Source organism: Mobula birostris, chromosome 25, assembly GCF_030028105.1.
Source record: "Mobula birostris isolate sMobBir1 chromosome 25, sMobBir1.hap1, whole genome shotgun sequence".
In the NCBI taxonomy this organism is placed as follows: domain Eukaryota; kingdom Metazoa; phylum Chordata; class Chondrichthyes; order Myliobatiformes; family Myliobatidae; genus Mobula; species Mobula birostris.
The window spans coordinates 10,384,223-10,405,052 of NC_092394.1; the positions used below are offsets into that span (position 1 = coordinate 10,384,223).

At 42.9% G+C, this 20,830-nt stretch overlaps 2 protein-coding genes across 8 annotated transcripts in view; both read left to right on the plus strand.

The window, feature by feature from the left end:
* The window catches only part of nle1 (notchless homolog 1 (Drosophila)), a 48,253-nt gene extending 45,956 nt beyond the window's left edge, over positions 1-2,297 (plus strand). For all 5 annotated transcript variants that reach the window (XM_072243130.1, XM_072243128.1, XM_072243126.1 and 2 more), the window contains one exon: positions 684-2,297. In XM_072243130.1, coding sequence (XP_072099231.1) covers positions 684-696 — 13 coding nt within the window. In that variant the 3' untranslated portion in view covers positions 697-2,297. The remainder of the gene's footprint in view (positions 1-683) is intronic.
* An 11,001-nt stretch (positions 2,298-13,298) lies between these two features.
* Positions 13,299-20,830, plus strand: part of ulk2 (unc-51 like autophagy activating kinase 2) — a 117,728-nt gene continuing 110,196 nt past the window's right edge. For all 3 annotated transcript variants that reach the window (XM_072243513.1, XM_072243514.1, XM_072243515.1), the window contains exon 1: positions 13,299-13,792. In XM_072243513.1, coding sequence (XP_072099614.1) covers positions 13,703-13,792 — 90 coding nt within the window. In that variant the 5' untranslated portion in view covers positions 13,299-13,702. The remainder of the gene's footprint in view (positions 13,793-20,830) is intronic.

The window sequence follows — 20,830 nt, forward strand, 5'->3', positions numbered from 1 at the left end:
AGTGGAGAGAGGGTTACCAGAATGGGGAATGGAAAAAGAGAGAAGAAGGGAGGGGGCAGAAATTACTGGAAGTAGGAGAAATCGATGTACATGCCAATGTTGGCGGTGGCACAGATTGAACATTAGGTGTTGATCCTCCAACCTGAGTTTGGCCTCATGATGGCAGTAGAGGAGGGCAGATTAAAAAAAGGGGGAGTTGAGTGAAAGTTAAATCTAAATAGATGAAAGAAACCCTTCCATAAATTAGTGCTAAACTGACAATGTTTGGAGCCCGGGTGAAATGGCCTTGTTGGGAACTAGGGTAGATGTACCCCTGTGTTAAAAATAGAATTGAAACTATTGCAGTCCATGGGTAGATGGTGATATCAACAGAGGAGAAATGTTTAGGGGTAGCCAAACTGGGAAAATATTTCAATGCGTTGAATTACAGCACAAATAGGGTAACACATTCCTAACTATTAACAGCCAAAATGTTGGGTTATTCTTTCAGTGGATTAAGAAAAAAGGACACAAATTGCAATGGGTGTATCTGGCTTTAAGATATAACTGACACTTTATGGTTCAATATGTCTGTAAAGAGGGATCCAGGTTTAAGGAAATACTTAATTTGCTTGTCAATGCATAATGTAATGCCCAGAAGAATACCTGAACTCAAGTTGTGCTGTGTATCCTATGTTTTTCAGCTGGAGATGGTGATGGTATAGAACAGATCCACTGTTCTGAAGCAACCTTGGACTTCTGCCTGGATGTCAACTTCACCCATCTGACTTTAAGTGAAGGAAATGAGTTCCTGAACTCACAGTGACTAAATAAACCAAAGTCCATTTTTAACCACGTGCGATTCCAGGAGTTTTGCCAGCATATTTGTGGGGATAGAGGAGATAAGATCCATCATTTCCTAATTTCATCGTTCCTCTATCCCATCGCCCACTTCCAAGAAAGCCTCAAGTCAGTGGGAAGGCACTTGGAAATATGGACCCTCTTTGCAATGTTATTGCTTGGGAGCTTCATTACTGAGAGAGTAGAAACGCACTCTGCCGATTAGCGAATGTTCTCAAAACAGTGGTCATGCCTTTGTAACCTGATCCTGACCTTGGCACACAGATTTAGCTGTGGTGACTAAGGACAAATTTCTCTGCTTATATCTCTCCAACCTCTCTGTTACTCCATTGTGTCAGCCAACCACAAATGTGTTTGGACAAAACAGTCAGGAAGAATTGTATGTATGGCTTTAGTAAGTTCAGTTTGAGTTCAAACTCAGATTTTCCAACAGATAGAGAGCAATTTAATTTTTCTGTTGAAGGCTGGAAGAGCTAGCTGTTGTTACCTCAATATTGCTGGTGGTCACCAAGTAATATCCAGGCAAGGAGGAGGAGTTGTTTTTGATTGGTCTCAGTAGGGAAGTGCAGCTGAAGCAGCCTTGGCTTCAGTAACCTGGCTTTGATCCTGACTTTGAGTGCTGTCTGTGTGGAGATAATATGGGTTTCCTTCGACATCCCAAAGTTGTGTTGGTTGATATGGTAATCAGCTCTTACAAGCTGATTTAAGTGTAAATGGGTGGCAAGGGAATCGGTGGGGGCAGGAGTTAGTAGATGATGACACAGGAGACAAAATGGTATCATTGTAGATGGAAGTTTGATGTTGGTATGGATGCAGGGGGCTGAAGGACCTGTACTGCTCATTGATTCAGAGTTAACATGCTGCCAGTGTTAGAGCAATGCGAGTGGAGACCAATCAAAAGAGATTTTCAGCTGGGCTGAAGTAATTCTGCAGCAAGGCCAGTTTCCGAAAGAAGAGCAAGTGCGAAAATAATTATTTATTTACTTATTCTTGAGAACGCCAGTGCTCTACAGTCTGTTCAGAGGAATAACACAGCATTTCAATAAATACAGTAGCATAGTAGTTGGCGCGATGCTACTACACCTTGGAGTGCCAGAGTTCAATTCCGTAAGGTTCTCCCTGTGACCACGTGAGTTTCATCTGGGTGCTCCGGCTGCCTTCCATTGTCCAAAGTCGTGCCGGCTAGTAGGTTAATTGGTCATTGTAAATTGTTCCGTGATTAGGATGGTGCTAAATAGGTGGGTTGCTGGGTGTCACGGCTTGTTGGACTTGTTCCACACTGTATCTCAAAATAAGTTAAATCTCTGAATTACAAAATTGTTATTTTAAAATGCTATTGATAAAGCATTTTATAGGATGACTGTGCATTATGGAGTTAAAGCAAGCAGAATGTTGAGAAGTTATAGTTAGGAGATGTATCTCAATTTTGACGTTAATTAAATGACACAGTGATCTCACCTTTGGCATGGTCTTGATGGAACCATATCCCCAAGTGTTTGACAGGAGAGGTGTCAAACGAAATATAACAGAGACAAAGAAGGAGCTTACAGTTCAAGTGACCACAGTATCGATCAAGGAGGCAGGTTCTAAGGAACATCTTACAGGAGAAAGGTGAAGAGATTTGGGAAGAAATTCCTAATTTTACTGACATTAATTTTGTTCTCACCCACAGTGGGAAAGCTTTTATTCACTGTACTAGAAATACTTTATTGTGGATTATTTTTTGAAGTTGAAATGATTGTCCTGGGGTCCAGAGCAGGAATTGGACTGATTCCTTGAACAGTTAGAATGACTTGCGTAGTATATAATCCACAGAGAGGCATGTTGGAATCCTACACACATCTATTAATATCACAGCAGGAAAACCTTTTCACTATAGTCCTGCAATAAATTCATTATTCATGATCAGTGCATTAAAATATAGTTACTGCACTTATAAATTTAGAGTCTTGGCCTATATTGGGATTTGTGCTGGACTCTCTGGCACCCATGATGAATCTTGCCCATTCTGCCTTATTCCTTCTCTCTCATACTCCATTCCTTCCCCAAGCGGTCAAGGTTGTAACCACTCACTACCAACTGTTGTCGGTTCTTCCATAAGGACGAATTAGCCTGAGATCCTTCTCCATCTGACATTTGATTGACCGTGAAAGAAAGTGCATTTTTACAGCAGCTTTCATTCTTTCTGGAAATGCCCTGAAGTGTTTTACACCTTTTGAAGGTATTTGTGTGTTTAACCCGCATGGCGAATCTGGCTTTCATGTGAGGCCCAGTCACCCTTATAATTTCGGCTCAGATTAGGACAGGACACAAAGGAAATCTCTTGTACTGCACTCTGGTTGAACACCCAAGGTGGGCGCACTTTCATTGATACTGTTACGATTATTCTATAGATTTATTGAATATGTCCACATGAAAATGAATCTCTCAGGGCAGTATATGGCGATGTATATATACTTTGATAATAAATTCACTTTGAACTTCTGAGTTTCTTGAACAAGACAGTTTAGTGCAGTTTTTAATTAGTTCAGCACAACATTGTGGGCCAAAGAGACTGTTCCTGTGCTGCACTGTTCCATAAAGAAGGGAGGTTGTGCTTCAGTTATTTCGAGCAATGGTGAGACCACAGCAGGAGAACTGTATTCATCTCAAGGAAGGCTGTAAAAGTATTGAAGTCAATTCAGACGGGGTTTTCCTGACTGATGCTTGTAATAGGTCAGATATCTTAGGAGGAAAGGGTGAACAAGCAAAGGTTATATCCACTGGAGTTTGGCAGAGTGACAACTTGAAACACAGGATCCTCAAGCTGAAGACAGTTTCTCCTCTTGGAGAATTTTAAGCCAGGTGTCACTGTCAGAAAACGGATGCCAGGTTTATCTGTGGCGTTTTGGTCTCTTGCCATGAGGGGGTGTGTCAAAGATTTACTCAACTTGTTCCAAGAATGGTGTTTTTTGAATATAAAGATTAAACCTACAGTTGCAAGAAAACGTTTATGAACCGTTTGCAATTATCTGGTTTTCTGTATTGATTACTCATAAAATCTGGTATGATCTTCTAAGTCAACACAAGAGACAAATACTATCTGCCTAAATAACACACAAACAATTGTACCTTTCATGTCTTTATTGAACACATTGTTTAATCATTCACAATCCAGGCTGGAAAAAGTGTGTGAACCCTCGTATTTAATAATTGGTAGAACCTCCTTTAGCAGCAATATCCTCCAACAAACATTTCATGTAGCTACTGATCAGACTTGATCAGTCAAGGAAGAATTTTAGACCATTCCTCCATGCAAAACTCTTTCAGTTCATCAGTATTTCTGGGATACCATGCATGAACAGCCCTCTTCAGCTCATACCACAGCATCTCAATTGGGTTAAGGTCTGAACTCTGACTTGGCCAGCCAAAATCACTGATTTTCTATATCTATGTTACTTAAAATTCATTTTATATATGCTGATGAACATTTTTCCAATCTCTTTGTACCAACTTTGTTAATGAGTTTATAATTTTTGAAAAATTAATAAAAAGATTTAAAAAGAATAATTTTCTTCTTTCAAAACCATTCTGTTGTTGATCTACTCTTGCATTTCGGATCATTGTCTTATTGCATTATCCAAATTCTATTGAGCTTGAGATGACAGACCACTACTCTGGCATATTCCTGTAAAATGACGATACAATTTTGAATTCATTTTTTCCTCAACAATTGCAAGCTGCCCAGGCCATGAGGCAGCAAACCAGTCCCAAACCATCTTTGCTTTGGTGCTCCTTCCACCATGTTTCACAGTTGGGATGAGGTTTTGGTGTGGGTGTGCAGTGGCCTTTTTCCTCCAAACATAGCAGTGTGCATTTCTGCCAAGTAATTTCAACTTTTGTTTCATCTGTCTGCAGAATATAACTCTGTCCCAGAGTTGTTATGGAACATCCAAATGGTCTTTTGCAGACTTGAGTTGTGTAGCAATGTTTTTTTAGGGAGCAGTGCTTTCCTCCATCGTGTCCTTTCATGTTCAGTGTTTTTCTTATAGTGGACACATGAACAGAGACTTTAGCAAGTTCTAGAGATTTTTCCAGGTCTTTTGGGGGTTTTTTTCCACCTCCTTCAGCATTGTACATCATACTCTTGGTGTGATCTTTGCAGGATGCCCACTCCTTGGGAGAATTTCCTCCATTTGTAGATAATTTCTCTTCCTGTGGACTGATTAACACTCAGGTCTTTAGAAATGCTTTTGTAGCTTTTTCCAGCTTCATGCATCTTTCCTTCTAAGGTCCTCGGAAAGTTGTTTTGCTTGAGGCATGGAGCACATAAACGGGTCTTTCTTGAGAAGAGCAGGCTCTGTCATAACCTGACCTTGCATAGGGCAGGATACCTTTTCAACCCACACCTCCAATCTCATCTCATTGACCTGACTCCAAATAGCTTTTGTAGAAGGAATTACCCCAGAGGTTCACATACTTTTTTGAGCCTAGACTGATTGCTTAAATGGTGTACTCAGTATTAGTGAGAAGTACTACAATTGTTTGTGTGGTTATTAGTTTAGACATAGTGTTTGTCTATTATTGTGACTTAGATGAAGATCAGATTACATTTTATGAGTAATTGATGCAGAAAAACAGGTAATTGCAAAGGGTCGACAAACATTTTCTTGGAACTGTATGTTCTCAAAAGCTTAGAGGTTACTGAAATGTACAAATCTCTTGTGGGCTTGCATCTGGCTGGATACAGAGAAGATGTTTCGCCCGGTTGAGATGCCTTGAACCAGGAACCACTGTTTCACAAGGAGGAGTGGACTATTTCAGACTGAGGTAAGGATAAATTTCTTTACTGAAAGGTAGTGAAGTTTGGGAATCTTCTACCCTGGAAGCATGTGGAGGCTCAGTCACTGTGTTAATTAAATTAGAGACTGATAGATGAAGAGAATCAGGGTTTATGGGGAGAGCGGTGTTGTGCAGCTGGTAGAGATGCTGCTCACAGCTTGTAACAAAAATATTTTAAAATTCATTCCTTGTTCTTTCCTGATTCAGCAGCAAGAGGTATCCACAAAGAAAACACTGTACGCATGTTAAAAGTTATAAGAAATTTGAATTATCTAAAGGATAATATACAAAAAGAAAAAATGGTTCATAAAGTAGTAAAAGAGACAAACTAGTATTTAACAATCAGCCACACCACACTATATACTGCCAGAGGAAACCACTAGTGTCTGACAGCTTTTACCATCTCTTGCTCTTGTACTCTCATTCTCTCTCTCTCCCTTCCTCTCTCACAAGTAGAGCTCTTAGCTCTACTTGTGACCCAGTCTGAGAAGGTTCTTTGTTGCACAAAAAATTACCCTATTTTATACCCATCAAGACCTTTTAGAATACAGAACATAGAAATCTACAGCACATTACAGGCCTTTCAGCCCACAATGTTGTGCCAACTGTGTCACCTGCTCTAGACACTGCCTTGAATTTCCCTAGCGCATAGGCCTCTATTTTTCTGAGCCTTTTACTCTAATACTTTCCTATGGGACAGTGCCAGGCTGTATCTGCACCTGCAGAATCATCTTTCCCTTCCCAGACATACATTTTTCACTGTTATCTGCTGTCAGAGTTGTAGATTTGTGCTCACGCCGAGTTCTCAAAACATTGCTGGGCACTGGTTGCCTTGTACTTTCTCAAAACATCCCCATGATCAAGACATAACATAATTTTGTCTAACACCAACTTCCATTTTGTGTTGCATGTTACCATATACCAAGGGGAATCAAATTTAACTCTCATTACCCAGCTCCTGCCTTCAGGTGTATGCGTATGGCTTTTACACATTCTCCCTGCAACAGCAGCTTAGCTTTTGCCGAGATGTGCAACTTTTACTTGGATGTAAATGTGATAGAATCTGGGGGGGGGATTAATGAGAATGTGGAGAGAATAACTTATTGAAAAGATTAATGAGGAACTAGGATTGCCTTGTCAGATGGCATTGACTAGATGAGCTGAAATTGCCTCTTTCATTGTAAGGAAATATCACCATGATCTTATCGAGTGGCAGAGCAGGCTTTGAGGGTGACATGCCTGATTTTTCACTCTAATTGTCTTTAGGAAAAATATTTTCTCTCAAACTCGCAAGTCTTTGGAAATCTCTACGCCGTCGATGAAAGCAGGTTCTGAATATTTTTAAGATTGGGGTAGAGAGATTCTCGAGAAGCATGGGGTGAAAGGTTACTGGAATAAGTAGAAGCACAAAGTTGCAGTCAGATTGGCCATGGTCTCACTTAATGGTGAAGCACGCTTGAAGGGCCAAGTGGCCTGCTCCTCCCTATTCGTATGTTCATTACTCTGGAGGCGTGGCAAGCAATGTGTGTACACCAAGCTTCTGCGAACTGTAATGTGATCAAATGTAGATGGAGTGTATCGCGAAACTCTGCAAGTCTGATGGAGTTGCTGAAGGCCCAGTGTCTGTGTGTCTGAGTCCAAATCAGAGTCTGCTGTCTCACCCTTTCTAATTGTTCCATTGATAATACTTATTAGTAATTGCCCAGATGTAGAATGATATTCAAAAAGCTTGCCGCAGACTAAGGATTTCCATCCATCTTATGATTTTAAAAACTGTCGACTTCAGAACAGTTATGTCAACCGAATGTGAACAGTACAAAAAGTCAACAGTTTGTATTTACAGCAAATTAACTGCATTTTGTGATATAGCTGGAGCTAGATTGAGTTACAAGCTCAAAATTCAAGTTTATCACTTGTGCATTGAAGCATACAGTAAAATGCGCCATTTGCTTTAACAACTAATGCACCTGAGAATGTGCTGGAGGTAGACAGCAAGGGTCGCCACATTCTGGTGCCAACATAGCGTATCCACAATGCTCGGCCGAACAACACAGAGCACAAGTAACAGAATGGCAGCAGCAAAATAAACCCCAATAACCCCTCCCACACATACACAGCACTCCAAACCCAGCACAGGCAGACTTGCAGAGATTCTCAGACTTGGGGCTGTGGCCAATGGGTCTCAATTTCAGGACTTCCAATCGACCTTCCGGCTTCACCTGCAATGTTATGTTAGGATTCAGAGCTGTTAATGGAACTAATACCCTGTGCACAAGCATTCTTATATTCTTCCTTTGTCCCACATATGAACTTAATTACTTAGCATCATGCACGTCTTTCATTGAGAAACCTGTTGGAAGACCAATACAGGACACCATTGGTTTGTTGTGGAAGACAGGATTGAAAGGCCTAGATAGAGTGGACGTGGACAGGATGTTTCTTCTAGCAAGAGAGACTAGGACCAGAGAGCACAGCCTCAGAATACAAAGATGTCCCTTTAGAACAATGATGAGGAGGAATTTCTTTAGCCAGATGGTGAATCTATGGAATTCATTGCCACAGATGGCTGTGGAGGCCAAGTCATTGGGTATATGGAAGTGGAGCAACACACAAAGTACTGGAGGAACTCAGTAGGCCAGGCAGCATCCATGGAAAAAGGTACAGTTGATGTTTTGGCCTGAAATGTCGACTGTACTTTTTTTCCTATAGATGCTGCCTGGGCTGCTGAGTTCCTCCAGCATTTTGTGTTTGTTGCTTAGATTTCCAGCATCTGCAGATTTTTTTCTTGTATGTAAAGCAGAGCTTGATAAGTTCTTGATTAGTAATGGCATCAAAGGTTACAGGGAGAAGGCAGGATAACGGGATTGAGAGGGATAATAAACCCGAAGATCAGACTTGATAGGCTGAATGGCCTATTTTTACTCCTATGTCTTATGGTCTAATCAAGGCTAGAAGTGGCACTAGCCCTGAACTTAATTTACCATATTTGAAAATATTTGGTTTGCACTAGCAAGAGTTATGAGCTTCTAAGAATCAGGAGTGAGCTGCCTGAGGGTGTGGTGGAACAAGTTAATTTGTAATTTTCAAATGAAAATTAGATTAATTCTCGTGATTAATTTCAGCCTCAATGACAAATAGTATTTACATTTAGTGTTCTTACGAAGGCACACAGGGAGGTATGAGAATTTTTAATCCTCTTCACAATCTCTCCAATTTCACCATCTCTGAAACATTCTCCAGTTATCTTTTGAGACTTAATGATCCTCCACTGCTGGCCCCTAGCCAGAAGTTTTTCAAACAGAAACTCCAATAAATTGGTGTATCAATCTGCGGGCCATGACACTCGGGGAGTGTTACTATTTTATTAATATATATCTATTTGTAGCTGTGTGTATCTGCTATCATAATGATGTGCGGTGTGTGACATAGTGCTGTGTTTTGTGCCTTGGCCACGGAGGAATGCTGCTTCGCTTGGCTGTATTCATGTGTATGGTTGAATGACAATTAAACCCGACCTTGAATTTTAAAAAGAACAAATAAAGGAAATTCATTTAAAATAGTGCTGGAAAATTGCTGCGGAGCCACCAGTAAATCCTAAAGGATTAATAACCTGCATCTCACAGTACTATTAGAGGTGGCAGTAGAAGTAGCCATGGTGCAACTATCTTGTTCCCAAATTCTATAGATTATGAAAAAGAGCCAATAATCTTCCATATCTTCTGTTGCAAAGGCCAAAGATTACACACTTTGTACATAATAAATTGCCATTCAGATTATATGCTGTTGTTATCATCATAATTAGGTGCTGTGTCATGTGATGTGGGTGATTATGGTCTTTTCTCTATCCATGACCATGATTGTTCTTGGCAAATTGTTCTACACAAGTGGTTTGCCATTGCCGCCTTCCGGGCAGTGTCTTTACAAGAAGGATGACCCCAGCCATTATCAATACTCTTCAGAGATTGTCTGCCTGGTGTCAGTGGTCGCATAACCAGGACTTGTGATATGCACCAGCTGCTCATACGACCATCCACCACCAGCTCCCGTGGCTTCACGTGACCCTGATCCGGTGGGGGTGGTTGGCTAAGCAGGTGCTACACCTTGCCCAAGGGTGACATGCAGGCTAGTGGAGGGAAAGAGCACCTGAGCACCTTACTCCTTTGATAGGGATGTACTCTCCCCCACGACTGTGGCTACTTTATTAGGTATGCCTGCTTGTTAATGCATGGGGCAGCAGTTCAATGCATAAAAACACGCAAACATGGTCGAGATTTAATTGTCATTCAGACCAAACATTAGAATGGGGAAGAAATGTGATCTAAGTGACTTTGGCTGTGGAATAATTGTTGGTGCCAGATGGGGTGGTTTGAGTATCTCAGAATCTGCTGACTTCCTGGGATTTTCGCACATAGCAGTCTCTAGTTTACAGACTACCCACACATTTTAATTCCACATCCCATTCCCATTCTGATATGTCTATCCACGGCCTCCTCTACTGTAAAGATGAAGCCACACTCAGGTTGGAGGAACAACACCTTATATTCCGTCTGGATAGCCTCCAACCTGATGGCATGAACATTGACTTCTCTAACTTCCACTAATGCCCCACCTCCCTCTCGTACCCCATCCATTATTTATTTATATACACACATTCTTTCTCTCTCTCTCTCTCTCCTTTTTCTCCCTCTGACTATACCCCTTGCCCATCCTCTGGGTTTTCCCCCCTCCCCCTTTTCCTTCTCCCTAGGCCTCCTGTCCCATGATTCTCTCATATCCCTTTTGCCAATCACCTGTCCAGCTCTTGGCTCCATCCCTCCCCCTCCTGTCTTCTCCTATCATTTTGGATCTCCCCTTCCCCTCCCACTTTCAAATCTCTTACTAGCTCTTCCTTCAGTTAGTCCTGACGAAGGGTCTCGGCCCGAAACGTCGACTGTACCTCTTTCTAGAGATGCTGCCTGGCCTGCTGCGTTCACCAGCAACTTTGATGTGTGTTGCTTGAATTTCCAGTATCTGCAGAATTCTTCGTGTTCGCGTTAAAAATGGAACCATGCTCTTAAGGGACAGTGTTCACGAAATCTGATGGCAGAGGGGAAGAAGCTGTTTCTGAACAGTTGAGTGTGGGCCCCTATACCTCCTCTCAAGCTGGAAGCCACAAGGAGAGAGCACATCCTGGGTAGATGCCTCCTTGAAGATATCCTTGATTTTGGGACTTCTGGTAAGAAGGCAGCATGTTCAGAGGCCAGCTAAAGGTTTTAATGTCTTATTTTAAATTCTTTTTATGATCACAGGACAATGCTGAACATTAAGAAATTCAGGTACTGCAGGTCTACCCCACCAGCGAGTTGCTTGTTTGCGGAGGAGCTGGATTTGGTGTGGACCGTGTCACTGCCTGCTATAGGAAAACATTGGAGTCAGTATGCAGTCTAACTGCGAGTGATTGTTTTGGATGTTTCTCGTGCAATTGCAAGATGATGGTACAATGCTGCAAATCCTTAACCCCCGTTTATTGGTGAGACAGGTGGCAGGGGAGCTACATGGCTTCTGTTGTGAAGATTAGGCCTCAAGCCACAGGCTTGCCTGTTGAAGCAGTCCAAGAGAGGAGATGTTGGAGGCTGGGTTGGGGGGGGGGTTGGCCCCCTTCCATCAGTGCTGCTCTCCAGTGTTCGCTCAGTAGAAAGACAAGTTGGATTGAGTTAGTGTGTGCATTCGCCTGTGCACTGCTGAGAATTGCTTGTTATTGCCGATAACACCTATGCACTATCAATTTACAGGACATGCCACTCAGGGACAGGCTATATACATAATTTATGTGACTGTATATTTACTTGTTATCTTGTGTCTTGTGCTGTGTATGATTGTTGGTAATGTGTTTTGCACCTTGGATTCAGAGCAATGCGGTTTCGTTCGGCTGTATTCATGGGTATTCATGTGCCCTGATGAAGGGTCTTGGCCCGAAATGACGCTGCCTGGCCTGCTGAGTTCCTCCAGCAATTTGTGTGTGTTGCTTGGATTGCCAGCAGCAGATTTTCTCTTGTTTCTATTTGTGTATGGTTGAGGTTAAACTTAACATTTCTCTCCCTAGTCTGCCTGAGTCTCCTTAAAATCGGTCTTTTTAATCAAGCTTTGGGTTATCTATCCTAATAACCCATTACGTGATCATTGGCTGTATTTTGTCTGGTGATACGTGTGAAGCATTGATACATATTGTATTAAAGTCTTTATATGGACACTCATTGGTGGAATGGGTGAACAGCTTCAAGTTCTTGGGTATCAACATCTCAGAGGATCTGTCCTGGGTCCAACACATTGATGCAGTGATGAAGAAGGCATGCCAGCAGCTTAACTTTGTTAGGAGATTTGATGTGGTGCATGACCAAAGGCTCTTACACATTTCAACAGATATGAGGTGCAGAGCATCACGGCCTGGTTTGGACCATCCTCGGCACAGGATTGCAAGAGCAATGATTGTAGACTCATCTTATCATTGAGGACATTTTCAAGAGATGGTGCCACAAGACTGTGGTCCTCACTATCTGGTACATGCTCTCTTCTCGTTACACCAGAGAGGAGGAACTTGAAGACCCACCATCAATGATTTAGGAACAGCTCCTTACTCTCTGAATGCATAAAGAACCTATGATCACTACCTGATTATTTCTGCACTATTCAATTTTATACTTTATCCCTTTTTATGTTTTTGTACTACTACTGCTGCAGAGCAAAGTATTCCATAATTCAGTGATCAGGCTCTGACGTTGCTAAGCAGTGGACTCAATAAGACAGCTATAAGAAAGCAGAAACAATATATCTAATGGCAATCTATGTGGTGGTTTTGTATCTCATCTTATGTATTATGAAAGTTGTAAGCTTTAATAATAGCAAGTGCAGCAAGAGACTTTTCTGTTGTGCAAGATGGTCTTGCTTGGATGTTTGTTCTTAGAAATACGCGATAGGAATGGGGTGGGGGGGGGAGGAGGCTGACTAGTTAATAAACTAGTCTTATGCCCTTACAGAGAGCAATCGCCCCAGGGCAAGGGCTGAGTGGCCTGTGGCGCCTGTCAATCAAGTCGTGCGTTTACATAAGGACCGGAAATGACGCACGGAACCAGGGAACGTAATACACAGAGCATCGCTTTTTTTAAATATAAAAAACAAATGCTAGGATTAAGTTACAGGAAGATTCTTAGGCTTCCAATCCTGCCACTCCGCCCGCAGAATGCAGCAACGCGCTGAAGCAGGTTGGTGAGCTGACCGGCTCGAGTCCAAAGGGGTTTGGATGCTTCTCACTAAAAACGGGAGTTAGGGGCGGATTACTTTGCAAAGGGCGGATGGGCACGGGCCGGAGTGCACCGCGTGCGCCATGTAAACAAACCGCGCGGATCGATACCGCTTTGGACGGAGAGTGCGAAGGTATCGATGATGGAGGGGGGGTAATAAAACGAACCGTTATTCCGCTCGGTGTCCGCCTCCCATGTCACCGCTGCCCGAAGCGAGCAGTGTCTTGTGGCATTTTCCCGAAATGTGGCACAACCGCCTCCCCGCGCTTTAGGAAGAGGCCGCACTTTTTGCTGGCATGGGCAAGGAGACGGTGACGTCGGGGATGGGTGTGCTACGCTCTATATAAAGGGCGCCGCGGCCGCCGGGCAATGCAGAGCTGGTTGGTCGGCGGCGGGCGGGCCGCGTGGAAGCCTCCCGCTGCCGGAACAAAAGAAACAATAAAAACAAAAATGCCGCAAAATCTCTATAGCGGGGAAGTGGATTCCTCCACATCTGCCTGATCTCTAACACACGCATGTAACTCCCCGCCATACACCGCATATATTAATGCTAAATATGCGCAGCAACCGGGCGCGAGTGGAATGGGATTATGGTGGCAGAGCCGCCGCTGCTCCTTCACAGCTGATGCCGCTCGCTGGAAAGCTCGGGCTCTGCCGTGCCGCCTGTTTCACGAGGGAGCAACAAACACTGCCAGCAGCAGCAGCTTCAGTCACCACTTCTATCTCGTCCTTTTTTTCCTCTTAGCCCCTCGGCAGTGCCGGCTATGGAGGTAGTGGGGGATTTCGAGTACAACAGGAAAGATCTCATAGGACACGGAGCCTTCGCTGTGGTCTTTAAAGGCCGCCACAGGAAGGTAATAATCCATCGCTTGCTGGGTTGTTAGTTAATGTGTTTTTGCAAACTTCAGCCGGCATCAGTATTCGAACCCTCAACTGTGGACTCGTTTGCAGAATCGACGGTATACCAATTTGCTGTAAATTAGAATCAAATGAATGTTACATGAATTTATTGAGTGTGGCTGTAATGTTGCATGCTCGTGAATGCACGTACAGATATTTTGTGGATCTCGTTGCTGCCCGGAGTTGTGACAGGTGCTCACATTTTCACTGCTGTTTGTTCGTGCTAACTATTTTTCCACTGTTGTGGTCTTGTGTTTTGTCATCTGAAGCCGTCTCTCCGGTGGTGCAATATACCTCGTGAATAATAGATGCCATTTTGCTAAAATGTGCTTGACTTCCTTTTCTTTCCTTTTTCTTAATCAAAATAAGTACATTGCATTAAATGTGTTTTTATGCCTTGTTTTAGTATTTTAAAACCAGTGTCAAACAGTTGATTAAAATGAGCAGGAAGGATTATTCGCAGATAGACTTCCACCACACCTGTTTGATTCCAAGATAGAGGTCAACAGGGTTTTGGGTATTTTGAACATCAAAGTTTAGTACAGGAATGTGATTCTGAGGTAAAAGATGAGCTATGATCTCAATGTCTGAAGAACAGACATTAGTTTCTCATGACATTGGTTACTATTAATCAATTTTTTAAATAATTGGATGCAGTGTACCTTAAAGCAGTGTGTGATCATTTGCTGAATGGATTAGAGAGCATATCTTATGAGGAGCAAAGGAGGAGGATGAGAAGTGTACAAGAAAGAGGCTTGGACTGAGTGGATAGACAGAGACTTTTTCCCCAGGGTAGATAGAGGTAACAATAGGGGGCATAATTTTAATGTAATTGAGGGTCATAAAGAAAGCTTTTGGCACACTGGCCTTCATAGGTATTGGTGTTGGGATGTTATGTTGAAGTTGTATAAGATATTGGGGAGGCTTAATTTGGAGTACTGTGTGCAGTTTTGGTCACCTACCTACAGGAAAGATGTAAATAAGGTTGAAAGGGTACAGAGAAAATTTACGAGGATGCCGCTGGAACTGGAGGACCTGAGTTATAAGCAAAGATTGAATAGGTTTAGACTTTATTTCTTGGAACGTAGAAGATTGCGGGGAGATTTGGTAGAGGTATTCAAAATTACAAGGTAAATGCAGGCTTTTTCCACTGAGGTTGGGTGGGACTACAACTAAAGATCATTGTTTAAGGGTGAAAGGAGAAAAGTTTAAGGAGAACATGGGGGGTAATTTCTTCACTCAACAGGTGATGAGAACGTGGACCAAGCTGCCAGTACAAGTGATGTATATGAGCTCAATTTCAATGTTTAAGAGAAGTTTAGATAGGTAGACGGATGGTAGAGGAATGGAGGGCTATTGTCCTGGTGCAAGTCAATGTGAGTAGGCAGTTTAAATAGTTCAGCGCAGCGCAGACTAGATGGGCCGAAGTGTCTGATTCTGTGCTGTACTTTTCTATGACTCTGTCATTGGAGAAAGGTACAGGAGAGATGTCAGAGATTTTTTTATATACAAAGTGGTGAGGTGTATAGAATGCACTGCCAGGGTTGGTGGTAGAGGGGGCAGATACATTAGTCATTTAAGAGACTCTTAGATTGTCCCATGGATAATGGGAAAAAATAAGGGGCTCTTTGGTAGGGAAGGGTTAGATTGATCTTGCAGTAGGTTTAACAATGGGCCGAAGGGCCTGTACTGTGTGGTTGTGTTCTATTTCTTTGCTCCCCTGTCAGCTGACTTCAATGTTCTCAGAAAAAACTTTCTCATTAATTACTGAATGATAGGGGTGAGAGAGAGTTTGTATTTTACCCTGTTTTTTTGGGCAAGTGACAGGAATTCCAAATGTCCACTCTGGCACTAGTCTTCACAAATATTATTTTTAAATAGTAAACAGGATGTGCTGGCTTCTACCTCCCCTGTAAATAAAGATGATATTGCCCTGAATGACAGGGTTAAAAGATTGTATTGATTCCCTGGGTCAGGAGCAGCACACTGCCTTGAGCTCTTGCTCTTGTTAGCTGATCACTGCTGTTAGTGAAATGTTGGATGAGTCAGGATTTTTATGGCGTTTCAGTAACTAAACCCCTCCCTCCTCACCAGCACTTGCTATCAGGGATCACATACAGGGCTCAGGTGGGGTGCTGGCAGGCTGCCTGGCATCTGTGAAAACCTCAATGCCAGGATAACAAACCAAGCTCTCCTTCCCATGGGGGGGGGGGGGGGAGTGATGCCAGTGTGGAACATCTGACATTTGTCAAAGACATTTGGACAGGTAACTGGATAGAACAGAACAGAGGAGCCCAACCTGGGTCCATGAACCCCTTGCTTAATGGTATTGGTCCATGGCATAAAATAATTTGGGAATCCCTGGTTTAGAGGGATATGGGAGACTGGACATAACACAGGTAAATGGGACTAGCTTAGATAGGAACCTTCAGTTGGCTGAATGGCCTGTTTCCATGCTGTAAGAGCAATCTGGCATGCAAGTGAACTGTTCTGCTGTCCGGTTGGCTTCCTGTTTGTGTTTCTTTGGTTTAAGGTAAGTGACGTACAGCATGAAGGTTTTAATATATTATTTTTAGCAAATAAAAATTAAGTTAGTGTCTTTGTTTCTCCTGAGCTTAGCAGTTTGCATTGGGGTATGGTTTCACTGGTTTTTCTGGTGTTCCTGCCAAATGACTATTCTTCAAAGGTGACCCTGGATGATGCACACTGACAGGATGTTTGGTTATGTAGAGATTAGTAATAGTCAACCTCAGGGTTTTTCTGTACACAATTTCCATTGCAGACTTGGGGCGATATCTGTTTGTTCTTCCTCCCACGTCACCACTTTAGGCAGATATGCAGAGGTCAAATACTATGACCTTGGGGATATCCTGTCCTGGATGTGTGGAACCATTCCTGGGAATTTTCTGATCCATGGATTTGCATGTGAAGATATAATTTTGGAAAAATCTGAAAAACTAAAGCTATTTTTATTGTTTAATATAAGGAGAGCTCTGCTAAATTGTCAATCCAGAGTGAAATAATCCAGTCATTGATTGTGTTGGTATTGAGGACTGCCAGACAGAAAGCGGTTATTTCTTTCCACTTCCAACACACTCCTGACTTGAGTCTTGTAGATGGTGGGCAGGTTTTGAGGAGTTAGAAGGTGAGTTAGTCACAGAATTCCTAGTCTCTGGCCTGTTCTTGCAGCCACATTGTGGTTTAGGCCATAAGATATAAGAGCAGAATTAGGCCATTTGATCAAGCCTGATCCATTTCCCTCTCAGCCCCAATCTCCTGCCTTCTCCCTGTAATCTTCATGTCCTGACTAATCAACCTCTTAACTATACCCAAAATTCAAGTTTATATATGACGTGGACTTCAAGGCATTCATTGAAATGTATCATTTGCTCTAACAGCCGGCACACCCTGAGGGTATGCTGGGGTAGCTTGTTGTGTGTCCACACTTTCCACACATGGTAACACTCATGATCCTTCAATCCTCTACTGTCAACATTATAGGCATCCATTTGTGAGACCATGGATTTGCGCCTTGGAAGGTTTCCAGGGCACAGGCCTGGGCAAGGTTGTATGGAAGACCGGCAGTTGCCCAGGCTGCAAGTCTCCCCTCTCCACGCCACCGATGTTGTCCAAGGACACTAGGGCCGATACAGCTTGGCACCAGTGTCATCGCAATGTGTAGCTAAGTGCCTTGCTCAAGGACACAACACGTTGCTTCAGCTGAGGCTTGAACTAGGGACCTTCAGATCACTAGACCGATGCCTTAACCACTTGGCTACACACCAACACATTATAAGGCCATTAAATGTCTGGATTTTCGCTTGTTGGATGTCAAGGCCTGATACTGGTGTGCCACAAATGTTAATTGCCACCCATTAACCCAGGGCTGTGCAGATCTTGTTGCACTTGGATGTGATCTATTTCATTATCTGAAGAGGTGCAAATAGCACTGAACATTATTCAGTCATCAGAAAACATCCCTGCCCAAGATGGTTTGACTGAGATTATTTTCCTCCTACTGCTGCACACATCTTATTTTCTGCTAGGTGTGTTTCCAACCAGCAGCGAGTTTCCCCCTAATCGCCACTGACTTCACGTTAGCCAGGGCTTCTTGATGTGTTATTTGCTCCCTCAGTTGCTACCTTGATGTCAAGGACAGGTACTCTCATGTCCTCTCTGGAGTTTAGCTCGTTTGTCCATGTTTGGACTAAGGCGAGTAATGAGGTCAGGAGCTGAGTGACTTTTGCAGAACAAAATCTGAACCTCTGGGAGCAGGTCATTGCTAAGCAAGTGTTGCTTGATAGCACCATCATCTGTCCTTCCCATTGCTTGAATTGGAATGTATTGATGAACTGAATAGCACTTGTTTGGTTTTAAACATGCACTGTTTCCTGTAAACAGGGCATGCCTGGTCAGCATGTCTTCAGTTCTATTGGTCTAATCTTGTTGGGGCTCACAACCTTTGGGCATTTCTTGCTATACGTGGAGTGAATCAGATTGACTGAAGGTGAGCGTCCACCATTTTGGGGGTCACTGAGATATGTAGACTACTACTTTGTGATTCTTTGTGCTGGGCTGAATTGCTAAATTCTGCTCCTGCGTCTTATAATCAAATGTATGAATTGCATTGGAACAGAAGTAGGTTGTCCATCTTTGTTTGCCTTGAAAGGACAATGAATTTCTTCGAGCTTCTTAGTGAGTTTTCTCAGAGGTAAAATTACTTTCCTTTGTGGTATTTTGCTTTCTTTTTGTTGGAGTAGAGTTAATTGAAACATTGGTTTTAGGCATAATTCCCATTCCTGCAGCCTGTGGGTTTTCTGTTCCTTGTGCTGCAGTTATGCATCGCAGAGCCTGTTTATACAGAGCTTCAAGAGTTGTTTCAATTTCTTTGGGTGGAGAAGATCCTTTGCCAGTGTAACTGGCTCTACTTAACCATGGCCTGTTCCTTGCAAGGTTCTAGATATTTTGGATTGAGAGTGCTAATTGCTGATATTCTTTTGGTTCTGCCACACTGCTTTCAAAATGTGTTCACCAGAGCAATTGCAGTTTATTTTTTGTTCACTATAGAACTCGTGCAACTATCTACATCAATTCAGTTGGAAGATCAGTATGAGAACACATTGGGGTCCTCCATCACAGTTGATTTCTCTGACTTATGGTAATTTCTTCCCTCTCCCCCTTCTTTCTTTTTCTCTCTCCCCTTCCCTTCTCCCCAACTGCCAGTCACCTCCCTCTAGTGCTCCGTCTCCCATGGTTCACTGTCCTCACCTATCAGATTCCTTCTTCAGCCCTTATACTTTTGCACCTATCACCTCCCAGCATCTTACTTCAAGCCCCCCTCCCCTACCCACCTATCTTCCCCCCCCCCGTTGCTGACTTCACCTATCACCTTCCAGTTTGTACTCCTTCCCCCTCCCCTCACCTTTTTATATTGGCTTCTTCCCCCTTGGAATAAACCTTCTCGGGCTTCCAGTCGGATATAGGTATCAATTTTATCCAGTGTTTCTTGGACTAACTCCACCATCTTCATCAGGCATGCTGCCTAGGCAAGTCTAGCCTGGTGGTATATATACTCCCTGTCGTCTGGCCCTCCTGATTGATTAGTTCTCAACCAATCAGGTTTCTGCTGTCCCACCTTGTTAACAATAGAATTCCAGTTCCTAGTGCGAGACCTTCATCTTTGTTAAAAGTCTTATACTCTGGTCTTATTTCAATGGCTTCCTTTACCAGGTGATCCCAAAATCCATGGCGTGGCACAGTAGCTTTGTGCCGTCGAAGTCCATTGCCAGTACAATGTTTGGCTTCTGTGCTGTGCCAATGGTGAAGGAAGCCATTGAAATGAGTCTAGTGAATGAGAATTTTAACAAAGATGAAGGTTTCGCTCTAAGTAAGAACTGGAATTCGATTGTGAACAAGGTGGAACAGCAGAAACCTGCTTCGATGAGGACTAACCAATCAGGAGGGATAGACGACATATATACCACTGGACTAGACATGCCCAGGCATCATCCCTGATGAAGGTGGTGGAGTTTGTCATTGAAATGTTGGCTAAAATCAATACCTATATCCGACTGGAAGCCTGAGAAGAGTTTATTTATCATATACACTGGGAAAGCACTAGATCCTTTTTCTTCTCGCTTCCTTTCCAGTCTTGGTGAAGGGTCTCAGCTGGAAAGATCAGCTATCCACAGATGCTGTCTGACATGCTGAGTTCCTCCAGTATTTTGCCTGTGTTACACCACAAAATCCTCCCCTCCTAGTGTACATGTAGGCCACATCCATGTTGTTATATTTCCAGGATTGTTTGAAAAAGCTAATTTGAAGAAGGAAGATATCACCAATGCTCAACTTGGCTTGTGAATGCACCTCACTGTGCTGCTGAATTCTCGGAGGGATTGATGAACTGTATGAGTGCATAGACTGTGTTCAAGTTCTTCCAGGCACACGCATTGGGACCAAAATCGCTGAAGCAGGAGAGCACAAGATTTGTGTATATGGGTAGATGAAGCATTTCCTTCTGTAGGGCTGTGCCAGAAAAGTGCGTTGCGCTTCATGAATTGTAAAGAATGGCTCGCTTAACTTTATCTATTATCAGCAAATGGTGACTTTTTCCACAAGCCCTGAATTGTTACAAGAAACTAATGTTTTTTCTAAGTTGTAAACCTGAGAGGTTGACCTGACATTGCTGCACAGCTCTGTAATAGTGTGGCAAATATTTATTTCAGTCCATTAGTGGTTTTACTAAAACATAGTTTAGATTGTAGTACGCAAACACAAGGAAATCTGCAGATGCTGGAAATTCAAGCAGCACACACAAAGTGCTGGTGAACGCAGCAGGCTAAGCAGTATCTATAGGAAGAGGTACAGCTGACGTTTCAGGACGAAGAGTGTCGGACTGAAACGTCGACTGTACCTCTTCCTATAGATGCTGCCTGGCCTCCTGCGTTCCACCAGCGTTTTGTGTGTGTTGCTTAGATTGTAGTAAACTTGTC